Consider the following 23,989-nt stretch of genomic DNA (forward strand, 5'->3'; position numbering starts at 1 on the left):
TCAGCTTAACAGCATGCGGAATTACTTATAGGAGGCAGCGTCTGGCCAGGGCTGTGAAGAGAAGTTTCTAGAGAGTTACTTGCGGAAGGGAGACGCAATGTGGGCAGCACAGTCCCATGGGCCAGGTTCCCGGACTGAATAAAAAGGAAACTGAGAACTGGACACCAGCCCCCATCTCTGCTTCCTGTGCATCTCACACTCCTGGCACTATGTCTCTCCCATCTCGAGGACTGTGCCCTTGAATTCAAACACACCCTTCTCCCTTAGGTTGCCTTGGTCAGGCATCTTGTGAACAAACTGAGTTTAGTAACTAATCACACACAAGTCTCAAAAACAACAGAGTTCAAGGGCTGGAGGGATGGCTCAGCATTCAAGAGCACTGGCTACAGAGGACCCAGGTTCAAATACCAGCACCCACACGGCAGTATACAGCTATCCAGTTCCAGGGAATCCAACACCTTCTTCTGGCTTCTGTAGGCACTGCACATACTTAGTGCACAGACATATGCAGGCAAACTACAACACATTAAAAAAAATCTTCAAAAAATTAAAGCCAACAAAACTCGGTTCTTTAAAACAGTGACCAGCTGAGCTCTGGTCACAGACGACATCACTGTGGCAAAGCTCAGTGTGAAGCCCACGGCCAGCCATGCCTTGAAAAGGCTGAGGAGAAAATGACAGAAATGATAAAACATAAAACATCTTTCTTGCCAAACTTTTCCATGTTTTTGGTGTTTTCACAATGGGTTTGTTTTATTTTTAAAGTGGGGGGAGGAAGCTTTGTTTTGAAAAATGAAGAATGTTGCTGGGCTGGAACTGGGCTCAGCTGGTAGAGTGATTGACGAGCGAGCATCACCAGACTCCAGTCCTGTGCCCAGCCCTGCAGGAACTGAATGAGGAAACCTGAAAACCCGACCCACAGTCTATACGACAGAGCTCCTGGAGTCCCCCTAACCAACCTAACAAAAAGGAGGCATTCCACAGGGGTTCTGGGAAGAGGAGGGAAAGGAAAGGTTGGGAGTTCAAGGTTAGCCTTGGCTACACGAGACTATCTCAAAAACAAAATGAAAACCAGCTCAGCAGGTAAAGTGCCTGCTGTGCAAGTATAAGGACCCTGGTTTAGATCCCCAGAAGACATGTAAGAAGGCAGGCACAGCAGCACACACCCGTAATCCCTGCACTCCTGCAGTGAGAAGGGAAGCAGAGACAAGAGACCCTCCAGAAGCTCACAGGCCAGCTAGTCTGGTATTCATCGTAATGAACAAGAAACCTGTCTCGGACGGGCGGTGAGACTGACCAGCCTGGTCTACAAGAGCCAGTTCCAGGACAGCCTCCAAACCCTGTCTCAGAAAAAAAAGGAAGAAAGAGAGAAGGAAAGAAAGAAAGGAAGGTAGGAAGGAAGGAAGGAAGGAAGGAAGGAAGGAAGGAAGGAAGGAAGAAAGAAAGACTGTCTCAAAAAAAGTGAAAAGCCAGGGCCAACAACCAAGGTTGTCCTCTGACCGCCATATGTGCACCATGGCATCAGCACACCTGCATTCACACGTGTGAGTACAAGAACCCATGCACGTGCTAACACAGAATGAGTACTCTCTCCCCCAATGCATGAACATGACATTCAGCTGGGCTTTCTTCCCCAGACCTCATCATTCTTGGACGGAAGGAGGGGAGGGTACTGATCCTCAACAGTAAACTGCAGCCATCTTTGGGGAAATCACCCCAAGGCAGGGCAGGCCTTTTCAACAGTTGTTCACCAGCATTGCCCAGCAAAGGAGTAACCTCCACTCCATGCCAAAGCCTCTGACATCATCCTCTTTCCACAGAATTATCTGTGGAATTCCTGGGTAGAAAGACACAACCATTTTGTTTTACATCTCTTTTTGTCTGGCTTCAGGACATGGAAAAAACACTTCATTAGTCCCCAACTCCTAGAGACCCAGAACTTCTAGGAACCATCCTCATCGCTGGATTGGTCCCCTTTCCCCACTGCACACAGTCTGCCTAACCAGAACCAGAACCTTATCTTACACACTTTCCTTCAATCTTCTGAGAGTCCATGAGTCGAGAGCATCCCCACACCTGCCCTGTAGGCAGAGCGAGGCCTTTTCTCACCAACACTTCCTTCATTTGAAAGCTGGACCACACACACACACACACACACACACATTCACACATAAACATACACATACATACACACACAAATACACACATATACTTGCATACATACACATATGCATGCACACACATGCATACATGCAAACACACACATGTACATACACACATAAACATACACATACACACACACAAATACACACATATACTTGCATACATACACATATGCATGCACACACATGCATACATGCAAACACACACATGTACATACACACATAAACATACACATACACACACTGATACACATATACATGCATACACACACACACACACACACACACTTTTCTCCCAGAGGCCAGGGGTCCAGTCCCAGAGCAGGTCAATGATGGGTACAGGGACCCACAGGACACCCTCGGATGAGCCACAGGCAGTATGCCTGCCTCGGTTTCTCAGCTTCCTAGCTGGCCAGCCTCCCCCTGCCTGGAACTCCTAGGATAAACTTTCTTATTTTACTTTATGTGTGTGGGAGAGAGGTGTGCATGCCACAGCGAGTGTATGGCCATCGGAAGACAATTCTGTCTAATTAGTTGTCTCCTTCATCTTTATGTGAGATCTGAGATCAAGCTGGTAGGGCGAGGGAGGGCCTGTACCTGCTGATCCCTGGCACCTGCCCCGTGTGCCCAGCCGTGTACATGGGCCCTGGGGCTGGGACTCAGCCCCTCATGGTTTGTGCAGCAAGCATGGCCCTGGCTACTCCATCTCTCCAGTGCCACTCATCCTGACATCCTATTGCTTCACTGACTGTGACATTTAGTCTGGATATTTGACACAGTCTTTCACAGATTTCTCAAACGTTCTGGTCTTGGAACCGCTGCATCCCCTCTGAGCTGTGGACAGGGTCCCCTCTTCTTCCCCCTTTCTTCTCTACCCGCTTCCTCACGCCCTCCTCTAGGTGCCTCACACGGGAGGCCACGCCCTCCCTTCTGCACTCCACACTCTCATGCTCTCTCCAGCTGTGTCCTGTCTCAGAGTCTCACTTCAGATTCCATGACTGTATTTCACTTCCAGTATTTCTATTTGGTTCTTCATCTACCTTACCTCTTCCTCTCTGGCGTCATGGGCTATCCAATTTAAAGTCATTTGGATGTCCTGTACCTGGTAAACTGTCATCTGTCTCACATGCTGGCTTTTAGGATGGTTCCCTTCCTGCCGTGGAATGTTTCTCTATTGTGGGCTTCCATGAATGCCACTGACCCACACAAAACTTCTCAACAGGGCCGTCCCACATAGTGGGGGTGGGACAAATGTGGCCTAGTACCAAAACCTGATACAGCCCTGGGATCCCAATTCTATGCAAGTGACTTTCTACTCTCAGTCTTGGATATCTCTGGGCTGGAAAGAAGCTAGGATTCCGTAATTCATATAATATCACACTGCCAAGGGGGCAGTGGGCTAGATGTAGCCAGAGCACACCTGCATCCTATAATTCACAAGACAAGCCTGGCATTAGAGGCTTACACACTTGTCATCCCTTCACTCAGGAGACTGAGACAGGAGGATCACAAATTCCAGGCCAGCCTGAGCTACAGAATAAAACTATGTGTGAAAAACTAAAAGGAAGGTTGGGAAGACAGCTAGCTGGTAAAGCACCCATGGCACAAGAATGAGGACCTGAGTTCAGATTCCAAGCATTCAAGTTAAAAACAAAAACAAAAGCCACGTGGGCCTGTGCATGAATCTATTTCCCAGCACTGGAGAGGCGGAGACAGGAGGCGCCCTAGGATTTGCTGGCCGACCAGTTTAGTGAGCTCTGGGTTCAGTGAGGGATCCTCTGAAATCAACCTCTGGACTTCACATGCATGTGACTCTGTGTGTAGTGACAGACAACAAAAGGAGAAAAGAAAGTGGAATGTGGTGGCGTACGCCTTTGATTCCAGCACTCGGGAGGCAAAGCCAGGTGGATGTCTGTGTATTCCAGGCCAGCCTGATCTATACATCGAGATCCAACACAGTCAGAGCTACATAGTGAGACCCTGTCTCAAAAAACAACCAAACAAAATAATAACAATAATAATGATGATGATAAAATAAAATAGAGAGAAGGCTGGAGGGAAGGAGGGAGGAAAGCGAAATGGAATGGAATCTCATCACTGGAAAGCAGGAACACAAATGTCAGCGAACAGTGCCCAGGCTGGTGTGTGGTTCGTGCTCTCCAGGACCATGGTGAGGGTACCAAGGCACTGCACACTCCAGAACTTCAGCACAGGGAGACACCCTGGGGACATCTAGAACTTCAGCACCCTGGGGAGACAGAACTGCTTGTGGTTTTTCCTGTGCATTTTTCTGTATTGGCTAATTTTTTTTACATCGATCGGGTGCAACTCAGGAAAAACAACAAACATTTTCCAATTATGTTCGCTGAGTTATTCTCTATCAGGCATGAGGAAGCCCAGCACACAAACATCACCCCGGCTGACCGAGGCAGACACTGGAGCAGCAGATGCTTTGGGAACACAGCTGGCCTGGGGATGGGGATGGGGAGTGGGTCCTGTTTTCTCTGGAGTGGGAGTGAGAAATATCAGGTTTCCATGGCAGTGAGGACAGCTGGCCAGCTACCAGCTTCCCCACAGATCTGACACCAGGCTGGGGAAAGGGACAGAGAGGTACCCGAGCTTGGGCAGAATCCGGTGAAGCACCTGCCTGCTCGCTCTAATGGGACTAGTGGGGTAGCAGGATGACCACCCCAAAAAGCTCCCGGAGAAAGAAGTAAAGGTGACATACAGGCAATGAGACAGGCACATCAAACCCTAACCAGAGCGGGATGTGCCTGGTTGGTGAAATGGCTGCTTAGGCTTAGTATGCTCAAGGGCCCAGGTTCTCTTACCCGCACCACATCAACCAGACCTGGTGGTGCACGCCTTAGACCCAACACTCGGGAGGCAGGGAGGGGAGAATTGTGAGTACTAGGCCAGCAAGTCCCCATCTTAAAAAAAAAAAAAAAAAGAATTCCGCGATCCTAATAGCTAAAATAGGGGATGTTGTAGGCTCAGAGAAATCCATGTTACTTCTTCATAGGTCTGGGGAGATCACACAGTCACTGGGGTAAATAGTGGTCTCCTAAAAACTAAATACACTATGCTGTTCTACCCAGCAACTACACGCTGGCACTAACTCCATAGAAACAAAACTCAGTGATCACAAACACTTATGTCAGTTTTAGTCACAAAAGCAAGGATCCCAGAAGTCCTTGGCTCTGTAGGGAAGGATTCCAGAAGCCCTTGGCTCTGTAGGTGGGTGAGGGCCGTGGGGGACAGCTATACCGTGACTAGTGGTTATGGGAATCAGCATGTGCACTAAGATTGCATGGGAACACACTCACAGAAACACATAAGGTGGCTGGGCAGTGGTGGCACACGCCTTTAATCCCAGCACTCGGGAGCAGAGGCAGGTGGATCTCTATGAGTTCCAGACCAGCTTAGTCTCCTGATCGAGTTCCAGAACAGGCTCCAAAAGCTACAGAGAATCCCTGTCTCGAAAAACAAAAACAAAAACCCACGAGGCACCGTGAAGCCCGAGCAAGCTCTGCAGGTTCATTACTGTGGGCAGGGTACCAGCTGTCACTGCAGGAAACTGGGTGAAGGGTACTTGGGACAGCCCCCTGTATAGTTTTGCAACTTCCTAAGAATCTACTAGTATGGGGGTTGGGGGGATCTCTTTTTATGGAAAAGAAGGGCAAAACCCTGGTGGCACCATCCTCCCTCAACCATGTCACGGGCAGAATGGCATGGCAGTTCCCACCCCAGGAATTACAGTTTTTCAACTGTCACTTCTGCCCATGGGCAATGACCCAGGTTATCCTGGGTTGGGCCAGCTCCACGGTGTGAAGGCAATGGTAGACGGCTTGCACAGACACTAGCTTTCTGAGGCCAGCTCTTTCCTTGCAAGCCCCAGACATCATCAGTCTATGACATGCCGGCACACGGCCCTGTCCTTGGCCTCTACCAGAACTCAAACACTGCGCCAAGCTTCTCTGAGTTTCCAGGCACGATTCCTTTATCTTGGTTTGTACTCACTTAACCCAGGAGCTGCCACCGGGAGATCAGTCGGCAGCCTCCCTGGGAGACAGAGGAGGGACGCCAGGGGGATGATGATACACAGGCCCTGGATGGCAGCCTGTCTCCTGTGAGCTAGGGAGGTGTGTCTGCTCTCAGGAATACTCAGACTCTACACAAACCACCCTCTTGGTGTTCAGTCCCATCGATGCAGGCACACACTCAAACCCCACATCTCCCAGGAGCCCTCTGCAGAACAGTACCCATGGCAACCTTCACCACAGCAGTGACACACAGCTTCACGCCTTCCAACTCCAAGCCAGCAGTCCTGCCAAGCAGGGAAACATGTAGCCAGACTTCTCCGGCTACTGAGCCACACAGACTAGATCATCTTTTCCTCCAAGTGCGGCCACTGGGCTTTCCACAATTAAGGATCCAAGGATCTTATAAGGCAGGACCCATTGCCTATACTAGCACTCTGCCGTAGCAGAGTTGGGTGAAGGCCAGAGGGTGCAGGCATAGGCAAGTAAGATACCTGGCCTTAGAGGGCTCCACACCTGGAACCTCAGAAACACACACCATAGCCCCTGGCCAGATGCAGCCACCAGCCTGCCATGGTGGTTAGAGCAGGTATGAGCCTAGAATGCCCCAGTGAGGCACTGGGGGTGTGGCTCACCAGAGTACTTCTTTAGCATACACAATACCCTAGGTTCAATCCCAGTACTATACAAATAGTTGTGATGATGCTCACCTTTAATCCCAGCACTCAGGAAGCAGAAGCAGGAGATCTCTGTGAGTTCGAGGCCAGCCTGGTCTACAGTGTGAGTCCCAGGACAATCGGGGCTACACAGAAAAACCCTGTCTCAAAAATTAGTCAATCAACCAATCAATCAATCAATCAATAAATAAATACTGAACAGACACTAAGCCAAAGATAATTTATAAATGGTCAATGAATGTGAAGATGTTCACAAAATGTTTGCTAAATTGCAATTAGAAAATGTTCATTTTTTTGTTGTTGCTATTGTTTCGGATTTCTTGGGTTTGTTTTTTTTTTCCCCTTTGGAATTTTCTGGTTTGGGGTTGTTTTTTGTTTTTTATTTTATTTATTTTTTTCTTTTTTGGCTTTTCAAGACAGGATTTCTGTATTGTTTTGGAGGCCATCCTGGATCTTGCTCCATAGACCAGGCTGGCCTCAAACTCACAGAGATCTGCCTGCCTCTGCCTCCCGGGTGCTGGGATTAAAGGTGTGCGCCGCCGCCATCCGGCTTGGGGTTGGTTTTTGCTTGTATGATACATGTGCATGTGTATACATGTGTACAATACATTCTTATAGCTTGTTTCTTACTTGCTTTTATTTCTAACTTTGCTATTATTTTTCCAGAATTTCATGAGTACTATACTTACATCATTTCCACCCAATAGATTCCCGACTCCAGTTCCTCCCCACCCCCACCCCCTCTCAATGTCATGACCTTTGACCTTTTCTTTATTGCTGTCCCACATATACACACAGATACACACATTTGTGTGTACAAATACATCCTGCTGAGTCAGTCCATTTAGTATTGCTCACACGCACACATCTTTGGAGATGACCACTTGGACTATAACCCTAACTGGATATCAGGGGGCTCACCCATGGAGACTCATTCCCCCCTGAGACAGGGTCTTATGTAACCCAGGGTAGCTTCCAACTTGCTATATAGCCAAGAATAGCCTTGGTCTTCTGATCCTCCTGCCTCTACCTCCTGGGTGCTGACAGGATTACAGGCTTGTACCACCCTTCGTTACTGCCATGATGGGGATAGAAAGCATACTTATACCCAAGCCAAAACATGTCCTTTATAGAGCTGTGCTTCTCAACTGAACATTGATAACCACGTGCACAACCAGCCAAGATGACTCATGCCTGTAATCCCAGCAACTGGGAGGCTAACACAGGACTGTCTGCATCATCAACAACAAAATAAACAGACAATAAGAGAAGGGTGCACCCACAGGAGGGGCTGCCACTCAAAGCACCCCCTTCCTCCTGCTGGGTACACTGTGACACAACAACGCAACTGCTGGAATCTCCTGGAGAGACGAAGTGCAGAGAGACTCACAATGATGCCCACAGCATGTTCCCAAGACCCTAAGCAGGAAATGGGTCAAAGGTCCAAACCTGGTTCAGGGATAAACAAATGTGTGGGACTATGCAGAGCTGGCGCCTAAGGCCACTGAGGACAAAACAATTAGAGAGGACAGTGCAGTCAGGGAACAGAGCAGGGAGACAAGACCTCCCACAGCAAATGGCCCAGAGGAACCCACACAGTCTGGTGTGTAGAGTGGCTGATGAATGAGACTCTGAGTCTCATTAGTCCAAAGGCTAGCAATGTGATTGGGCTTCTCGCCACTGTCTTAGCCCACTCTCTTTACAACAAGTGTTGTGACTCCCAGGCACTATTAGGAAGACTAGCTCCACTCACCCACAGGTGAGCATCCAGTCACAAAACCCAGGCTGACCAGTCACTGTCTTCCCATGGCCATGAGGGATTTGGGCAGTTTCCAGGCCATAAAGTTCCCAAGTCCTTCTGGATGGCTTCCTAAGAAACCACAGGCTGCATGCCCACATGACGCATGTGACTTTCTAAAGAGCCACAGCCCAGCGACAGAGCCAGCAGCTTTGATGGTTTCCAGGCAGCCTGAGCCCTGCCATGGATGAGAAAGGAGCCCCTGGGGACCCAGATGCCACTGGCTGGCTGTATGTACACATATCCTTTGTGGCGTGTGTATATGTGAGTTCCACCTCCATATACACACTCCATATATACCTGCAACTGCTCTACCGTGTCTGAGGCTTTTCCTGACTTTTTTTTGTTTTTTGTTTTTTTTTTGTTTTTGTTTTTTGTTTTTCGAGACAGGGTTTCTCTGTATTGTTTTGGAGGCTGTCCTAGAACTCGCTGACCAGGCTGGCCTCGAACTCACAGAGATCCGCCTGCCTCTGCCTCCCGAGTGCTGGGGTTAAAGGTGTGCGCCACCAACGCCCGGCTGCTTTTCCTGACTTTTAAGTCTTTAATTGGCAGAGGAAACAAACTCAGTCAGGACTCCCCAGACAGTAAACGCACATGCCTGCAAAGCAAGTACTTTACTATCACCCTTACCCTAGCTGCAGCATAGTCTCAGGCAGGCAGGCAGGGCGGGCGGGCAGGCAGGGCAGGCAGGGCAGGCAGGCAGGCAGGCAGGCAGGCAGGCAGGCAGGCAGGCAGGCAGGGCAGGCAGGGCAGACAGGGCAGACAGGGCAGGGCAGGGCAGGCAGGGCAGGGCAGGCAGGGCAGGCAGGGCAGGGCAGGGCAGGCAGGGCAGGGCAGGGCAGGCAGGGCAGGCAGGCAGGCAGGCAAGCAGGCAGGCAGGGCAGGCAGGGCAGGCAGGCAGGCAGGCAGGCAGGCAGGCAGGCAGGGCGGGCGGGCGGGCGGGCGGGCAGGCAGGCAGGCAGGCAGGGCAGGCAGGCAGGGCAGGCAGGCAGGCAGGCAGGGCAGGCAGGCAGGCAGGCAGGCAGGCAGGCAGGCAGGCAGGGCAGACAGGGCAGGGCAGGGCAGGGCAGGCAGGGCAGGCAGGGCAGGGCAGGGCAGGGCAGGCAGGGCAGGGCAGGGCAGGGCAGGCAGGCAGGCCAGGGCAGGGCAGGGCAGGGCAGGGCAGGGCAGGGCAGGCAGGGCAGGCAGGCAGGGCAGGCAGGGCAGGCAGGCAGGCAGGCAGGCAGGCAGGCAGGCAGGGCAGGGCAGGGCAGGCAGGCAGGGCAGGCAGGGCAGGCAGGGCAGGCAGGCAGGCAGGGCAGGCAGGGCAGGCAGGGCAGGGCAGTGCAGGCAGGGCAGGGCAGGGCAGGCAGGGCAGGGCAGGGCAGGCAGGCAGGCAGGCAGGGCAGGGCAGGGCAGGGCAGGCAGGGCAGGGCAGGCAGGGCAGGGCAGGGCAGGGCAGGCAGGGCAGGCAGGGCAGGCAGGCAGGCAGGGCAGGCAGGGCAGGCAGGGCAGGCAGGCAGGGCAGGCAGGGCAGGCAGGCAGGCAGGGCAGGCAGGGCAGGCAGGGCAGGCAGGCAGGCAGGGCAGGCAGGCAGGGCAGGCAGGCAGGCAGGGCAGGGCAGGGCAGGGCAGGCAGGCAGGGCAGGCAGGGCAGGCAGGCTCTATTCCTTTCTGGTGACTGGTCTATGCATCTAGCCTGACAGCATGTGGGACAGTCTGGTCTCCACATCTGAGCTACTGCCACCAGCCTTCACCAGCGTTCACAGGGAGGGAAGGTGGCATCTTCAGAAACCCACCACCTACTGGCTTGTCCCAGATCAACTGGGTGCCAGGCAAGATAGTGTGGCCCAGCCTGGGGTTTAGCCATCCCTTCCCAAGTGCAAGCTTCCTCCACAGCTCTCTGCTCTAAGAAGTCTGTCGGGAAGGACAAAGGCAGAGATTGGGCTTAGGTTCCAGGAAGGGCTTCTTCCTACAGCAGACAAGGACAAGATGCCTCTGGTCCAGGGCATGGTTAAAAGCGTAGGGAACTGCTGTGAACTGCAGCTCTCACCAAGGCCTACAAATGTGCTGCTGTGGGAATTTAGGAAGAGGGAGGCAGCAGAATCAGAGTCTTTCTGACCAGCAGTCAGGAAATAGGAACCAGTTCCAAGATGCCCAATAAGGTGTTTTGAACTCTCTCCCTGTGCAGGAGCATCACAAACCACCCACTTCTCCAAGGTCTCAGGGTCAGGGCAGGTCGCAAGCAGGGGCTGGGGCAAGGTGCCCATATACTCCAGGCCTGGGCACCAGGACCCAGTGGGCCGTGGCCCAAACAGGCAGCAGCTCCACAGGGCCCAGAGCCCCAAGTGGAACTTGAGCTCCATGGAAACGGCTCCCCAAGGGGCAATGAAGTTCCCAGCATTTGGGGACACTTGGGCGGTCCTGGCTCAGGCACAGAGTACTGAGCTGTGGGAAGTGGCTGTGCAGGCCCTGGGAGCTCCCCAAGTCGGGACAGGGGCTTCTTCGTCCCTGGTGCTGAGTCCAGAGGTTCATCTGAAGCCACAAGGGGACAGGAGTGGACTAGCATAGTACTTTTCCATGAGTTCCTGGGTGACGGTGCAGGTCTTGTGACCCATCCTTCTTGAACACTTAGCTCAGCTCTCCTCAGACTTCCTCTAAAAAATATGTCTGACACATCCTTCTAACAATTTCCCATGAGAGCGGAAGGAAGAAATGTTTCTATCCACAGAGATCAGCATTCTTAGGCAGAGAGGGCCCTCATTAGGTATGCAAGATTGGCTTCCAGAAACATGAGGAGGAGACCTAAGGACCTTAGTCCCCAAGCTACAGTCCTAAATCACAGTGGCCACGATGCCTGCCAGCTGAGGACCGCACCCTAGACTCCCACTTCCTTTGGGCAGAAGCGTGGCTGACGACCCCTGTTGGCCAGTTCCCTGCTGGCCACGCCACCAGAAAGTCACTGCCTCAGAGGCGGACCAGTACACCAGGGCCTCCTCCTATGACCCATGGAACAGCCCAGTGCTCCTGCCTCCTAACACCTGTAGCCAGGAAAGCAAACACAGCCTGAGGCTCTCCTGGAAACTCCCGGCTCTGAATCAGACCAAGATGTAGCATAAGAAAGACCCAAAGAAAACATGCCCAGATCACTTCCTGCTTTCTTCACAAAGAGAAAGAGAGAGAAATGAAGCACAATGCTGAGACAGTCCCTCTTGAACACGTGGTTGGTTACCTGCAAGTGCATGGACTTGTGAGGAGGGAAGGCTAGGAGCCTGAGGTGGGGCTGTGCTGGTGAGCTGCTGCTTAGCATGGGAAAGTCCCTGGGTTCCACACCCAGCACGGTGTAAAAGAAACCATCTTGTCAGGGGTAACATCACACACCTATAATCCCAGCACTCAGGAGGCAGAGGCAATGGGATTGCAAATTTGAGGCCTGCTTGAGCTACACAATGAGAGCATTAAGTCCCACAAAGCCCAGCCATATCATCACACGTGCATTTGATCAGGTTTATTTCATGTTCACTGACAAACCTGAAATAGTAGCATCTGACGGTGTCTGGAGGACAGTAGCAACTAATTTTAAATTTAATTACTGTCAATGAATGAGTTTAATAACCAGAACTTGCAGGTAACAAAAAGAATTGAAATGTTAAATTTTAAATGTAACTGTGGCCAGCAATATTGCTCAGCAGGTAAAGGAGCCAAGCCCGATGACCTGAGTTCAATCCCATATTGGTGGAAGAGAACTGAATTCCACAAGCTGTCTTCTTAACACATGTGCCATGAAGGTGCACACATGAATACAAAAATAAATGCGAAAATATTTACAATTCAATGTATCTGTACGCACTCAGCAGATACATGTTATAGAGTAAAAAACAAACCCACACAACATTTAACATTGTTCCTATACCCTCTCTCAGTGAGTATTAAAATCAGGGTTTCCCACATACTAGGCACGTGCTCTACCACGGAGCCATGGCCTGGCCCCTAAACTTGAGTTTTTAGACATAAGTACCTGGACCACACCCTACACACACTTCAAGGAGAGACGGTCCCTGGGAGTGCAGCCAAGAGGCTCTCCCAGGCCCTCCACCTGGCCAGGCTGGCCCATCACAGTGTATAGTAAACATAGGTACCCACACAGCAGCCAAACTCCTGTCTCATAACTGCTCCAGTAAGCACCAAACACACCCATCTGTGGCCGCTCTCGCAGAGTCACTTACCTTGGGGCTGGCCCCCTCCTTGCCTGGCCTGGTTTCAGATGCCCGCAGCATCTCTTCTGCTGGTGTTAGCTTTTGCTTTTTACTCTTCTTCTCTGTCCCTCCGAGACCTTTTCGCTTATGTTTTACCATCCTGGAAGAGACGGAGCAGGCCGGTCAATAGTAGGAAGGAAGAGGCCTTGTGCCACAAAGTGTCATGCTGTTAAACAGTGGGGAAGACAGTTGCTCAGTATAACACGAAAGAGGTTTAAATAAGACATGCTAACCAGGGCCATGATTGCTGATAAAGTGCTTCCTGGACAGCCATGAGGACTTAATTGTGAGCCCCAGAATCCACGAGGAGAAAAAAGAAGTCAGGTATAGCACTGCATACCTGCAAAGCCAGTGCTGGGGAGGTGGAGAGAGGAGGATCCCTTGGGCTTGCTGGCTAGCCAGCCTAGTGTAATTGGTGAACTCCAGGTTCAGTGAGGGACTATGTCTCAAAAAGTAAGATAGAGAGCGATATAGATACCTGATGGTCCTCTCGCCTGCAAATACACAGGCTCACATGTGTGTGTGTGTGTGTGTGTGTGTGTATGTATATATACATGAACACACAACATGTGTGCATACATGTGCATACATGCAATAACACACACACACACACATACAAAATAAAAAACACATAAAAGTTAAAAGAAGGTCAAAGCACATGCTTGCCACTGTGGATCATCATGGTCTAACATGGCTATGACTCCACAGATTATACCACCTGGATATAACTTTTTTTCCATTTGATTTTGAAACAGGGTTTTACTAAATGACTCAGGCTGGTCTCTTGAGTTCACTCTGCAATCCAGGTGGAGCTTGAACTTGTGACCCTATAACCTTCACCCCGATGGCAGGCCATAATGCCTGAGGTGGTATTTCTAACTCAACAGCAACGCTGGCTCTTAAGATTAAGTGTAATAGCTGGGGGCTGGAGCGATGGCTCAGCAGTTAAGGGCACTGACTGTTCTTCCAGAGGACCCACATGCAGCTCACAACTGTCACTCCAAGACCTGACACCCTCATACCTAAATATATGCAGGCATAATATCAATGCACATAAGCCAATGCACATAAAATAAAAATAAATTATAAAAAAAAGTGATAGCAGGGCCTAATTGGGAGGCAGAGGCAGGGGGATCTCCAGGAGTTCCAGGTTAGCCTGGTCTACATAGGGAGTTTACAACAGCCAGTAGATAGACCCCATCTCAAAGAGAGAGAGAGAGAGGAGAGAGGGAGGGAGGGAGGAAGGGAGGGAGGGGGAGGAGGAGGAGGCGGAGGAGGAGGAAGAAGAAGAAGAAGAAGAAGAAGAAGAAGAAGAAGAAGAAGAAGAAGAAGAAGAAGAAGAAGAAGAAGAAGAAGAAAGATTAAGAGCATCATCAGGTTCCAAAGTAGAGCTCTGCCTATTGCTTAATCGATACATATTAAAGGACAGTTCCATTCTCTCCAAATCTAGGCTACGGCACACTGTTACACAAGCTGTGACCAGTATTATGTCCCATCTATGGGTGGAGAGGCTGAAAGACCCTGAGGGGCCTGAGGTGTCCTCCAAGCTAGTGCAGAGTCCCAAGCCATTCCTAAGGACTGAATGAAGCTAAAATTTGAGACACTGAGACAAATCTAATCGTAAGGTCTGTCTTCCCCACTAGCAGGGAAAAAAAAGCATGAAAGTAAAACCAACTTGCAAGACAGGGATGGTGGCACATGTCTGTGATTGCAGCTGGGAAGCTGAGGGAGGGGAAAAGTCTTCACTACACAGAAAGAGTCTGCCTCTCTGGATACAGTCACAGGCATCTGTAATCTCAGCACTCAGGAGGCAGAAATATGAGGAGAACACTGAAGGTTAGCCTAGAACTCACAAGTGAGAACAACAACAACCAAAAAAAGAATAATTATAGGGCTGGAGATCAACTCAGCAGTTAATACAAAATGTTCCAGATTCAATTCAGAGGCTAAGCATAGTGGGGAAAATGGGAGAGCTCTAGAAGGGTGAACACCCCCAGAGAACAAATCTGCAGGCATATACCTGTGAGGCAGAGCCTCGAGCACGTGCTGTGAACCTGCAGCCCAGGTGGGCAGACATCAGGGCATCCCTGTCCCAATGATTATGGCACATGGAAAGAATATTACTATTCTAGAACCAGAAAACTCCAAGCTCTCTTTCTATTTTTTTAATTAAGCCTCCTCATTAAAAAAAAAAGAATATTTGAAGCCAGAGGCTACAATTTTCAATTAGCAGTATAATAAGAAATCATAAAAGAAGGAGAGGCTGTTGACACAGGGACATTGAAAATAGGGGTGGTGACGCCAGCCAATTACCTCGTTAGAGAAATATGAAAACTTCAGCAAATATTTACACACCACTTAGGAGAGAAGCGAGGTCTGTGGTTACCTTGGAAGTTAGCATTAAAAAGTTAATCACGAAGTCTATTTGTAAAAAAGAAGAAAAAGATGGTTCTACATCACAAGGTTCTAAGAGAGCAACTCACAACTAAGGCTGCTTTTAAGATGGGCAGTGGTGGTGCATGCTTTTAGTCCCAGCACTCAGGACGCAGGGGCAGGCAGATCTCAGGGAGGCCAGCCTGGTCTACAGAGCAAGTGCCAGGACTGTTAAACACAGAGAAACCCTGTCTTGAAAAACAAGAAAGGAGAAAGGGAGGGAGAGAGGGAGGGAGGGAGGGAGGGAGGGAGGGAGGGAGGGAGGGAGGGAGGGAGGGAGGGAGGAGGGTGGGAGGGAAAGAGAGAAGGAAAGAAGGGAGGGAGGGAGGGAGGGAGGGAGGAGGGTGGGAGGGAAAGAGAGAAGGAAAGAAGGGAGGGAGGGAGGGAGGGAGGGAGGAGGGTGGGAGGGAAAGAGAGAAGGAAAGAAGGGAGGGAGGGAGGGAGGGAGGGAGGGAGGGAGGGAGGGAGGGAGGGAGGGAGGGAGGGAGGGAGGGAAACCGTTTTTTGTTTGGGGTTAAGTGACTTTCAGCAAGGGTACTAAAACAACTCAAGGAGAAATCTACTTACCAAAAGTTGGAGAGGACAGCTGGAGAGCCAAGGAGAAAGGTGTGTAAGAACCTCACACCACACAGAGCTAACTTAGGATGGACCAAACCCTACTTGTAAGAGCCCAAGTCTAATACGCTTTCTTCCCTTCCTTCCTCCTTTCCTTCCTTCTTCCTTTCCTTCCTCCCTCCCTTTCTTTTCTTTCTTTTTTTAGACAGGGCCTCACAATGTAGACCAGGCTGACCCTGAACTCACAGAGATCCAACTGTTTCTGCTTCCTGAGAGCTGCAATTAAAGGTATGCACCATTTTATCAGGCCAGACCTAAAATTGTTAGAATTTCCAGGAATGAACCCTTACTGCCCTGGAAAACACTGTGGTCTCCCTAATAAAATACCAATAACTAGGTAGATAAAAGAAAAATAAGCTGGACCACATCGTAGCTACAAAGTTCTGTCCCTGGGCTGGAGAGAAGCTTGGTGGTGAAGAGCTCTTGCAGAAGACCTAAGTTCAGTTCCCAGCACTGATAACAGGCAGCTCACATTGCCTGTCACTCTAGATCCAGACCTAATACCTCAGGCTCACACACAATTAAAAATAGAATATAAAGCCGGGCATTGGTGGCGCACGCCTTTAATCCCAGCACTCGGGAGGCAGAGGCAGGTGGATCTCTGTGAGTTCGAGGCTAGCCTGGTCTACTGAGTGAGTTCCAGGACAGTCTCCAAAACAATACGGAGAAACCCTGTCTTGAAAAAACAAAAAACAAACAACAACAACAAAATTATATAAAGGGGCTGGAGAGATGACTCGGCAGCTAAGAGCATTTACGACTATTGCAGAGGATCTGGGTTCAGTTCCCAACACCCACATGGTAGCTCACAACTGCCTGGAACTCCAGTTCCAGGGGATCTGATGCCTCTCCTGACCTCCATGGGATCCTACACACATGATACACATACATTCACTCAGGTACACACACACACACAAAATAAATAAGCAATTAAAAAAAAATTGGCCAGCACCGGGCGGTGGTGGCGCACGCCTTTAATCCCAGTACTCGGGAGGCAGAGGCAGGCAGATCTCTGTGAGTTCGAGGCCGGGCTGGACTGATAGCCTCCGAAACAATACAGAGAAACCCTGTCTCGTAAAAAAAAAAAAAAAAAAAAAAAAAAAATTGGCCGGGCAGTGGTGGCATACACCTTTAATCCCAACACTCTGGAGGCAGAGACATGTGGATCTCTGTGAGTTCAAGTCCAGCCTAGTCTACAAAGGTGAATTCCAGGACATCCAGAGCTACACAGAGACATCTCTTCTCAAAAAAGCAAACTAAGTGAATAAATAAATAAAATAATAAAATGAATTTTAAAAGCTTCTAACAAGTGAACAGTGCTAGCAAAAAAGTAAAGACAACTGGAAGGACAGAGGGCATGTCTACCAATCACAGGCCTAACAAGAAATCTGTGCACAGAGTCTAAGAACTCTTGAAACCCCACAGTAAAAGATTGGGGGGGTGGGCAGCAATATGGTTCATCAGGTGGAGGCACTTGCCACTGAAGCTGACAACCTGAGATCCATCCCAGCCTAGCCTAAGTGAGTTCCAGGCCAGTGACAGACCCTGTCATGAAAATACAAGGTGGAGGGCTTCTGGGGAACACCATCTAAGGTTGACCTCTGGCACTGGCACACATACACACACACACACACACACACACACACACACACACGCACGCACGCACGCACGCACGCACGCACACATAAGCATATGCAGGCATACACCCACATGCATATACAGGCATGTACGAATATACATATGCACGCATACACACACATACATATACATACACACACACACACACTAGTTTTAGAATGAGCAAAGGCCTTGAACATACACTAAAGAACATGAAAAGATACCAAACTTCATTAGTCATTTAGGAAATGAAAACCAGAGAGACTGCTTCATGCAGCAGCTACTATAAGAAGGCAGGGGCAGGAAAAGACTCAGTGGGTAAAAGCACTTGCCACATAAGCTTGACCACCAGAGTTCCTAGGACCTACACAAAAATCTGGATGCAGGGGCATGCATCTGTCATCTCACCTTTCCTACGGTGGGAGGTGGAGACAGGAGAATAAGCCTGGGGTACATAGGGCTACACCCTGGGCAGTAGAAACCAGAAAGACTATGCCTCAATAAAGTCACAGAAGGGAATAGACTCCTTAAAGTTGCCTCCGTGGTACCCAAGATCACTAATTTGTGATCTTCTCCAGTCTAGAACTTGGGATCATAAATCTAGGATTCCTATTCTGTCCTCTCTTATTGTCCCAAATCCTTGGGTAACGCCAATACATAAAAGGAACCAAAAGAAAAAGAATCTTTTTGCAATTTTGAAAGAGTCTCATTTGATAGACAAAGTTGGACTGGTGCTGGCAGCAATTCTCCTGTCAGCCTCCGAGATGCTGAGATCACAGCCGTATACCACCACAACCCAATGAATGGAAGGATGTTGGATGCATGGGTAAATGTGTGGGTGGATGAAGGATGCGGATGAGTGTGTGGGTTGATGGATAAGTGGGTAGAGAGGTGGATGGATGGACAGATGGATAAGTGGGTGGAGGGGTGGGCGAATGGATGAGTGAATGGATGTATTCCATAGGGGTAAATGGGTAGGTGGGTGACTGGACAGATCTATAGGGATACACATGGAGGTCCGGGCAGATATGCACCGCCGGGCCCAGGACACCATTTCCCCAAAGGCTCGGACCCCCCTCTCCCCCGGTACCCGGAGATCACGCACCTGCAGAGCCCACTCTCGCACGCCTCAGCCACGAGCCTCCACCACCAACTCTGCAGGTTCCGCGCCGTCCCGCCCTCAGAAGAGTGGCGCTGTCCATTCGATAGAACCCGCGTCCGTCTTGCAGCCAGCCAATGACCGCCACACGGGAGGGAGCGGGGCCGTCGCAGGATATTGGCGTCATCTTTCGGAGCTGAGGGAGCGAGCAGTTGCTGGGGCAACTCCTGGTGGCGTGGGCACGTGCGGCCGAATTCAGGCCGCTAATGCTAGGCGGGGCAGGTGGAATGCGACTCAGAGAATTCCAGCATGGTAAAGTTTGTAAACCCGGGGTCAACCGGGTTTGGAGGTGCACGCCTGTCGTTCCAGCCTTAGGAAAGGTGAAGCAGGAGGATTAGGAGTTCAAGGCCATCTTCGTCTCATAGGGAGTTTGAATCCAGATTAAATTGTATGCGCCCCTGTTGTCGGGGAGCATGCCTATAATCCCAGCACCGAAAAGATAGATAGATAGATAGATAGATAGATAGATAGATAGATAGATAGATAGATAGATAGATACACAGACAGTCAGACAGACAGACAGATAGATAGACAGACAGATAAAATCCAAAAACATGAAAAGGGAGAGGTGACTAGAGATACAATTCAGTTGGTAAAGTGATCACTGAGTTTCATCTCCAGAACCCACAAAGAAAGAGAAAGAGAGAGAGAGAGAGAGAGAGAGAGAGAGAGAGAGAGAGAGAGAGAGAGCCGGGCGTTGATGGCGCACACCTTTAATCCCAGAGGAGGCAGAGACAGGCGGATCTCTGAGTTCAAGGCCAGCCTGGTCTACAGGGCGAGTTCCAGGACAACCTCCAAAACAATACAGGGAAACCCTGTCTTGAAAAAAAAAAGAAAGAGAGAGAGAAAGCCAGGCTTGTTGCAGTTACAGCACTAGGGAGGAGGATGATCCTGGAGGCTCCATGTCCAGAAGGGAAGGAAGAGAGGGGGGAGAGGGGGCAAGATGGGTTCTAGTCAATGGTGACTTGGCAGGAAAGTATGATGAGGGCAATGAACAGAAGGGAAATCAAGAGGAAATCTGCACACTCCATCTGCTCTTTCACCCATTTTCCCTGAGGGATTATTTGACTCTAGAAGAGATGACCAGGGGCTGAAGAGATGGCTTAGGGGTTAAGAGCACTGGTTGCTCTTCCAAAGAATCTGGGTTCAAGTCCCACCACCCACATGGCAGTTCATGACTGTGTGTGATTCCAGTCCCCAGGGATCTGACACTCTCATACAGAGATACATGCAGGCAAAACCTCAATGTTCATTAAGCAAATAAATCTTTTTTTTTAAAAAAGCTGGGAACTTGAAAGAGATACTGACAGATTTGGGAGACCAGATTCTAACACTGGATCTTTGAGATGGGGCCCAAAGAGGCTACCATGCAGGAGACAACCTGAACCAGAAGTCGAGCTGCCTTGCAGGGGCTGTGTAAAAGACACCGAGGATTTGCATCAGTTTCTGAAACTGCATTGGAGGGTTTGTTGCTGATACTGCTGACTGACAGAGAGGAGACCATTGATTCTTTGTGGGGCAGAATACAACAAGGGGAAATTACCAAGATGTGAGAAAAGAAAAGAGGTTCCCCACACACACACACACACATCCCAGCATGGTTGATACCTCTCACTAGCTGAGAAGCAAGAACTCCAGCACAGCTGGCATTTGCTGTGAAGGTGGCCAGCACAGAGATAATACCCCTCTATACAAAGATATGTTACCTTAGAATAGCCAGGAACCAGGCATGGGGCTGCAGTGTGTAAGACCATGAGTGGGACCTCATTCCCCTAGATATTGTCTGGGAATCTCAAACAAGACAGTTAACTTCCTTTGCAGTGAAGATGCCCCCAACATCCTGCATCCCTCAGAGCTGGAATTTTTACCTTGTCAATTGTAATCCTGCCAGACGACACTCAGGACCCACCATATGGATTTCATTTTAGGTTCCTTAGCAACCCTTAGAGCTGCAGTTCTCAACCTGTGGATCTCACAAGGATCGCCTAAGGCCATCAGAAAACACAGATATTAGCTAGGCAGTAGTGGTGCATGCCTTTAATTCCAGCACCAGAGAGGCAGGCAGATCTCTGTGAATTCAAGGTCAGCCTAGTCTACAAAGTGAATTCCAGGACAGGCTCCAAAGCTACACAGAGAACCCCTGTCTCAAACTAAAAAAAGAAAAAGAAAACACAGATATTAACACTATGATTTATAACAGTAGCAAAATTACAGTTATGAAGTAGCAAGGAAAATAATTTATGGTCAGGATCACCACAATATGAGGAACTATATTAAATGGTCTGAGCATTAGGAAGGTTGAGAGCCACTGTTTAGAGTATAATAGCTTTAAACCCCACCAGAATGATGTATATGACTCATAAAGACAAGGGAGAGGCTGTTCCTTGAGAAGCCCACACCCATGGTCTTTGATCTCATTTTCTGCCTGATACCTCTTTCTCTTAAAATTCATTAAGAATGTCATTTTGGAAGCCAGGCATGGTGGTACATGCCTTTAATCTTTCCCACATGGGAGACAGAGGCAGAAGAACCTCTGTGAGTTTGAGAGGCCAGCCTGATATACAGAGCAAGTTCTAGGACAGCTGGGACTACATAAAGAGACTCTGTCTTTTTGTCTTTTTTTTTTTTTTTTTTTTTTTTTTTTGGTTTTTCGAGACAGGGTTTCTCTGTGGCTTTGGAGGCTGTCTGGAACTTGCTTTGTAGACCAGGCTGGCCTCGAACTCACAGAGATCCGCCTGCCTCTGCCTCCCAAGTGCTGGGATCAAAGGCATGCGCCACCAACGCCTGGCTAAAGAGACTCTGTCTTAAAAAACAAAAAACAGCCGGGCGGTGGTGGCACACGCCTTTGATCCCAGCACTCGGGAGGCAGAAGCAGGCGGATCTCTGTGAGTTTGAGGCCGGGCTGGACCGACAGCCTCCAAAACAATACAGAGAAACCCTGTCTCGTAAAAACAAAAACAACAACAAAAAAAAAAACCTGTCACTAAGGGGGAGTTGGAGAGATGGGTCAGCAGTTAAGAGCACTTGTTCTTGCAGAAGACTGAAGTTTGATTCCCAGAAACCATAGGGTGGCTCACAACCGTTTCTAACTCCAGTTCTAGGGATCTGATGTCTTGTGACCTCCTTGGACAGCAGGCACACATAGGCAAAATATTCACAGACATAAATAAATCTAAACAAAAGTTTTAAAAGACTACCCCTCCCTTTTTTTCTTTTCAAGACAGGGTTTCTCTGTGTAGTCCTGGCTGGCCTGGAATGCATTCTTAGACCCAACAGTCCTTGAACTCCGAGATCTGCCTGCCTCTACCTTCCGAGTGTTGATATTAAAGGTGTGTGCCACCACCTGGCCCATCTCTGTCTTTATCTGTCATCGGTGCTGACTGGCCTGTGCAGACACCTCCATCTCATCAGGTCTGATTAGGGACTACCACTCACTTAGTGATAGTACACACAGTCAGCTCCCATTGGGAAGTCACACACACTTCAGGTGCCTGAGGAGGACAATAGTCTCCATGATCCCAACTTTTAATTTCTTTCTTTAATTTTTTTACATTTATATTTTTATGATTTTGTTAGCATATGTTAATTATAACAATGGGTCTCATGCCATTTTCATACATGTATATAAGCTATCTTGGTCATATTCACCCCCTCTACCCTTTCTTGTCCTCTTTCCATTCCTTTTGACCCTTTCCCTACTCTTCCCCTTTCAACTTCCATGTATATGTATATTGGAGACAGGGCTCATGCCATCCGGGATGTCTCCAAACTGGCTGTGTAGTGAAGGATGACGTTAGACTCCTGATTCTTCACCTCATGTGTGCTAGGATTACACTGTGAACTACTCTACCCAGTTCATGTGGTGTCGGGAGTTGAACTCCGGGTTCATGCATGCTAGGCAAGCACTCTACCAAGCATTGTCCCCAGCTCATCCAGGCACCCCAACACCAAGCATTTTACAGTCTGTTCTTATATCTTCTCACCTACTGTCTCTATACACATCCGGGGCCTTCTGGACTTTCTGTTCTATTCTACCTGTGTGTGTGTGTGTGTGTGTGTGTGTGTGTGTGTGTCTGTGTGTCTGTGTGTCTGTGTGTCTGTGTGTCTGTGTGTCTGTGTGTCTGTGTGCGCACATGTGTATGAAGGCCAAAGGTCTTCACTGAGTGAAGGTCTGTCACTGTGCCATGTTACTTTTTGAGACAGGGTCTCTCACTGAACTTGGAGCTTACAGACCCATCAAGGCTAGCTCACCACTGAGCTCCAGTGATCCTCTATCTCCAAAGGAGAGCCAGCGTGCCTGGCATTAAAAAAAAAAAACATGGATTCTGGGGAATACAAACCCAGGTCCTCATCCCCATTCAGCAAGTACTTTACCAACAGAGGCAGCCTCTGGTCCACGTTTGCTTGTAATCTGAACTTGAGCACTGACTGCCCTAAGTCCGGAAGCAAGCTCGCTGCTGGTATTTCTAACCAGGATCAGCCTCGCTGGGTAAACTAATTTAGGGAAAACAATGGACACTGTCAGGATGTCGGATCCTCCAAATATGCTTTACATTGATCCGCATCTGCTTCTTTCCCCCTCCAGACACTAAGTATCCCAAGTTAGCTTCAAACTCATAATCCTCCTGCCTCAGCCTCCCCAGTGCTGTGACCACCACAGGTACATACTGCCTCACCCTGCCTCTTGATCTTAGTCTGCAGAACTGATAATATTTGTGTCTCAGTTCCATGCCATCGAGGTCTTCTCTGGGCTCTACTAGGTTTGATAGTAAGGGTTCTATATTGACTAGCTGGATAAATGGTATTTTCTCTCCCATTTTATCTCATTTTATGAGAATAAAAGCTATTTTTGGTTGTGAGCCTAGCTTTAACAGTTTCTGAATGTGGGTGGTGGCACACACCTTTAATCCTAGCACTTGGAGGCTGAGGTAGGCGGATCTCCCTGAGTTCCAGGTCAGCTTGCTCTACAGAGTGAGTTCCAGGACAGGTTTCAAAGCTACACAGAGAAACCCTGTCTCAAAAAACAAAAAACTATTAATGGCTGGGTTGTTTTCTGTCCTACCACGGTCTCTAATTGTTTGGGGGAGGGAAGTGACATTTATGATCTTAAGGGAATTCCACTTGTCCCTGTTTCACTGAGCATGCATTTCTTGTGTGAACATGTGGTTTGTGCGAGCATTTGCATCTATGCATACATGTGTGGTGATGCATGTGCATATCCAGTGGTCGATGTCAACTTATCTCTATCATTCTA

The 23,989-nt window shown here is 49.3% G+C and overlaps 1 protein-coding gene across 1 annotated transcript in view; it reads right to left on the reverse strand.

Moving 5' to 3' along the window:
- Nucleotides 1-18,798, reverse strand: part of CUNH7orf50 (chromosome unknown C7orf50 homolog) — a 103,937-nt gene extending 85,139 nt beyond the window's left edge. Inside the window, exons 1-2 of the mRNA XM_005079991.4 lie at nucleotides 18,682-18,798; nucleotides 12,882-13,011 (exon numbers count right to left, since the gene is read on the reverse strand). Coding sequence (XP_005080048.1) covers nucleotides 12,882-13,010 — 129 coding nt within the window. The 5' untranslated portion in view covers nucleotide 13,011; nucleotides 18,682-18,798. The remainder of the gene's footprint in view (nucleotides 1-12,881; nucleotides 13,012-18,681) is intronic.
- Between the last annotated feature and the right edge of the window lie 5,191 nt (nucleotides 18,799-23,989).

The sequence above is a fragment of the Mesocricetus auratus genome, unplaced genomic scaffold (genome assembly GCF_017639785.1).
Source record: "Mesocricetus auratus isolate SY011 unplaced genomic scaffold, BCM_Maur_2.0 Super-Scaffold_100008, whole genome shotgun sequence".
Taxonomy (NCBI): domain Eukaryota; kingdom Metazoa; phylum Chordata; class Mammalia; order Rodentia; family Cricetidae; genus Mesocricetus; species Mesocricetus auratus.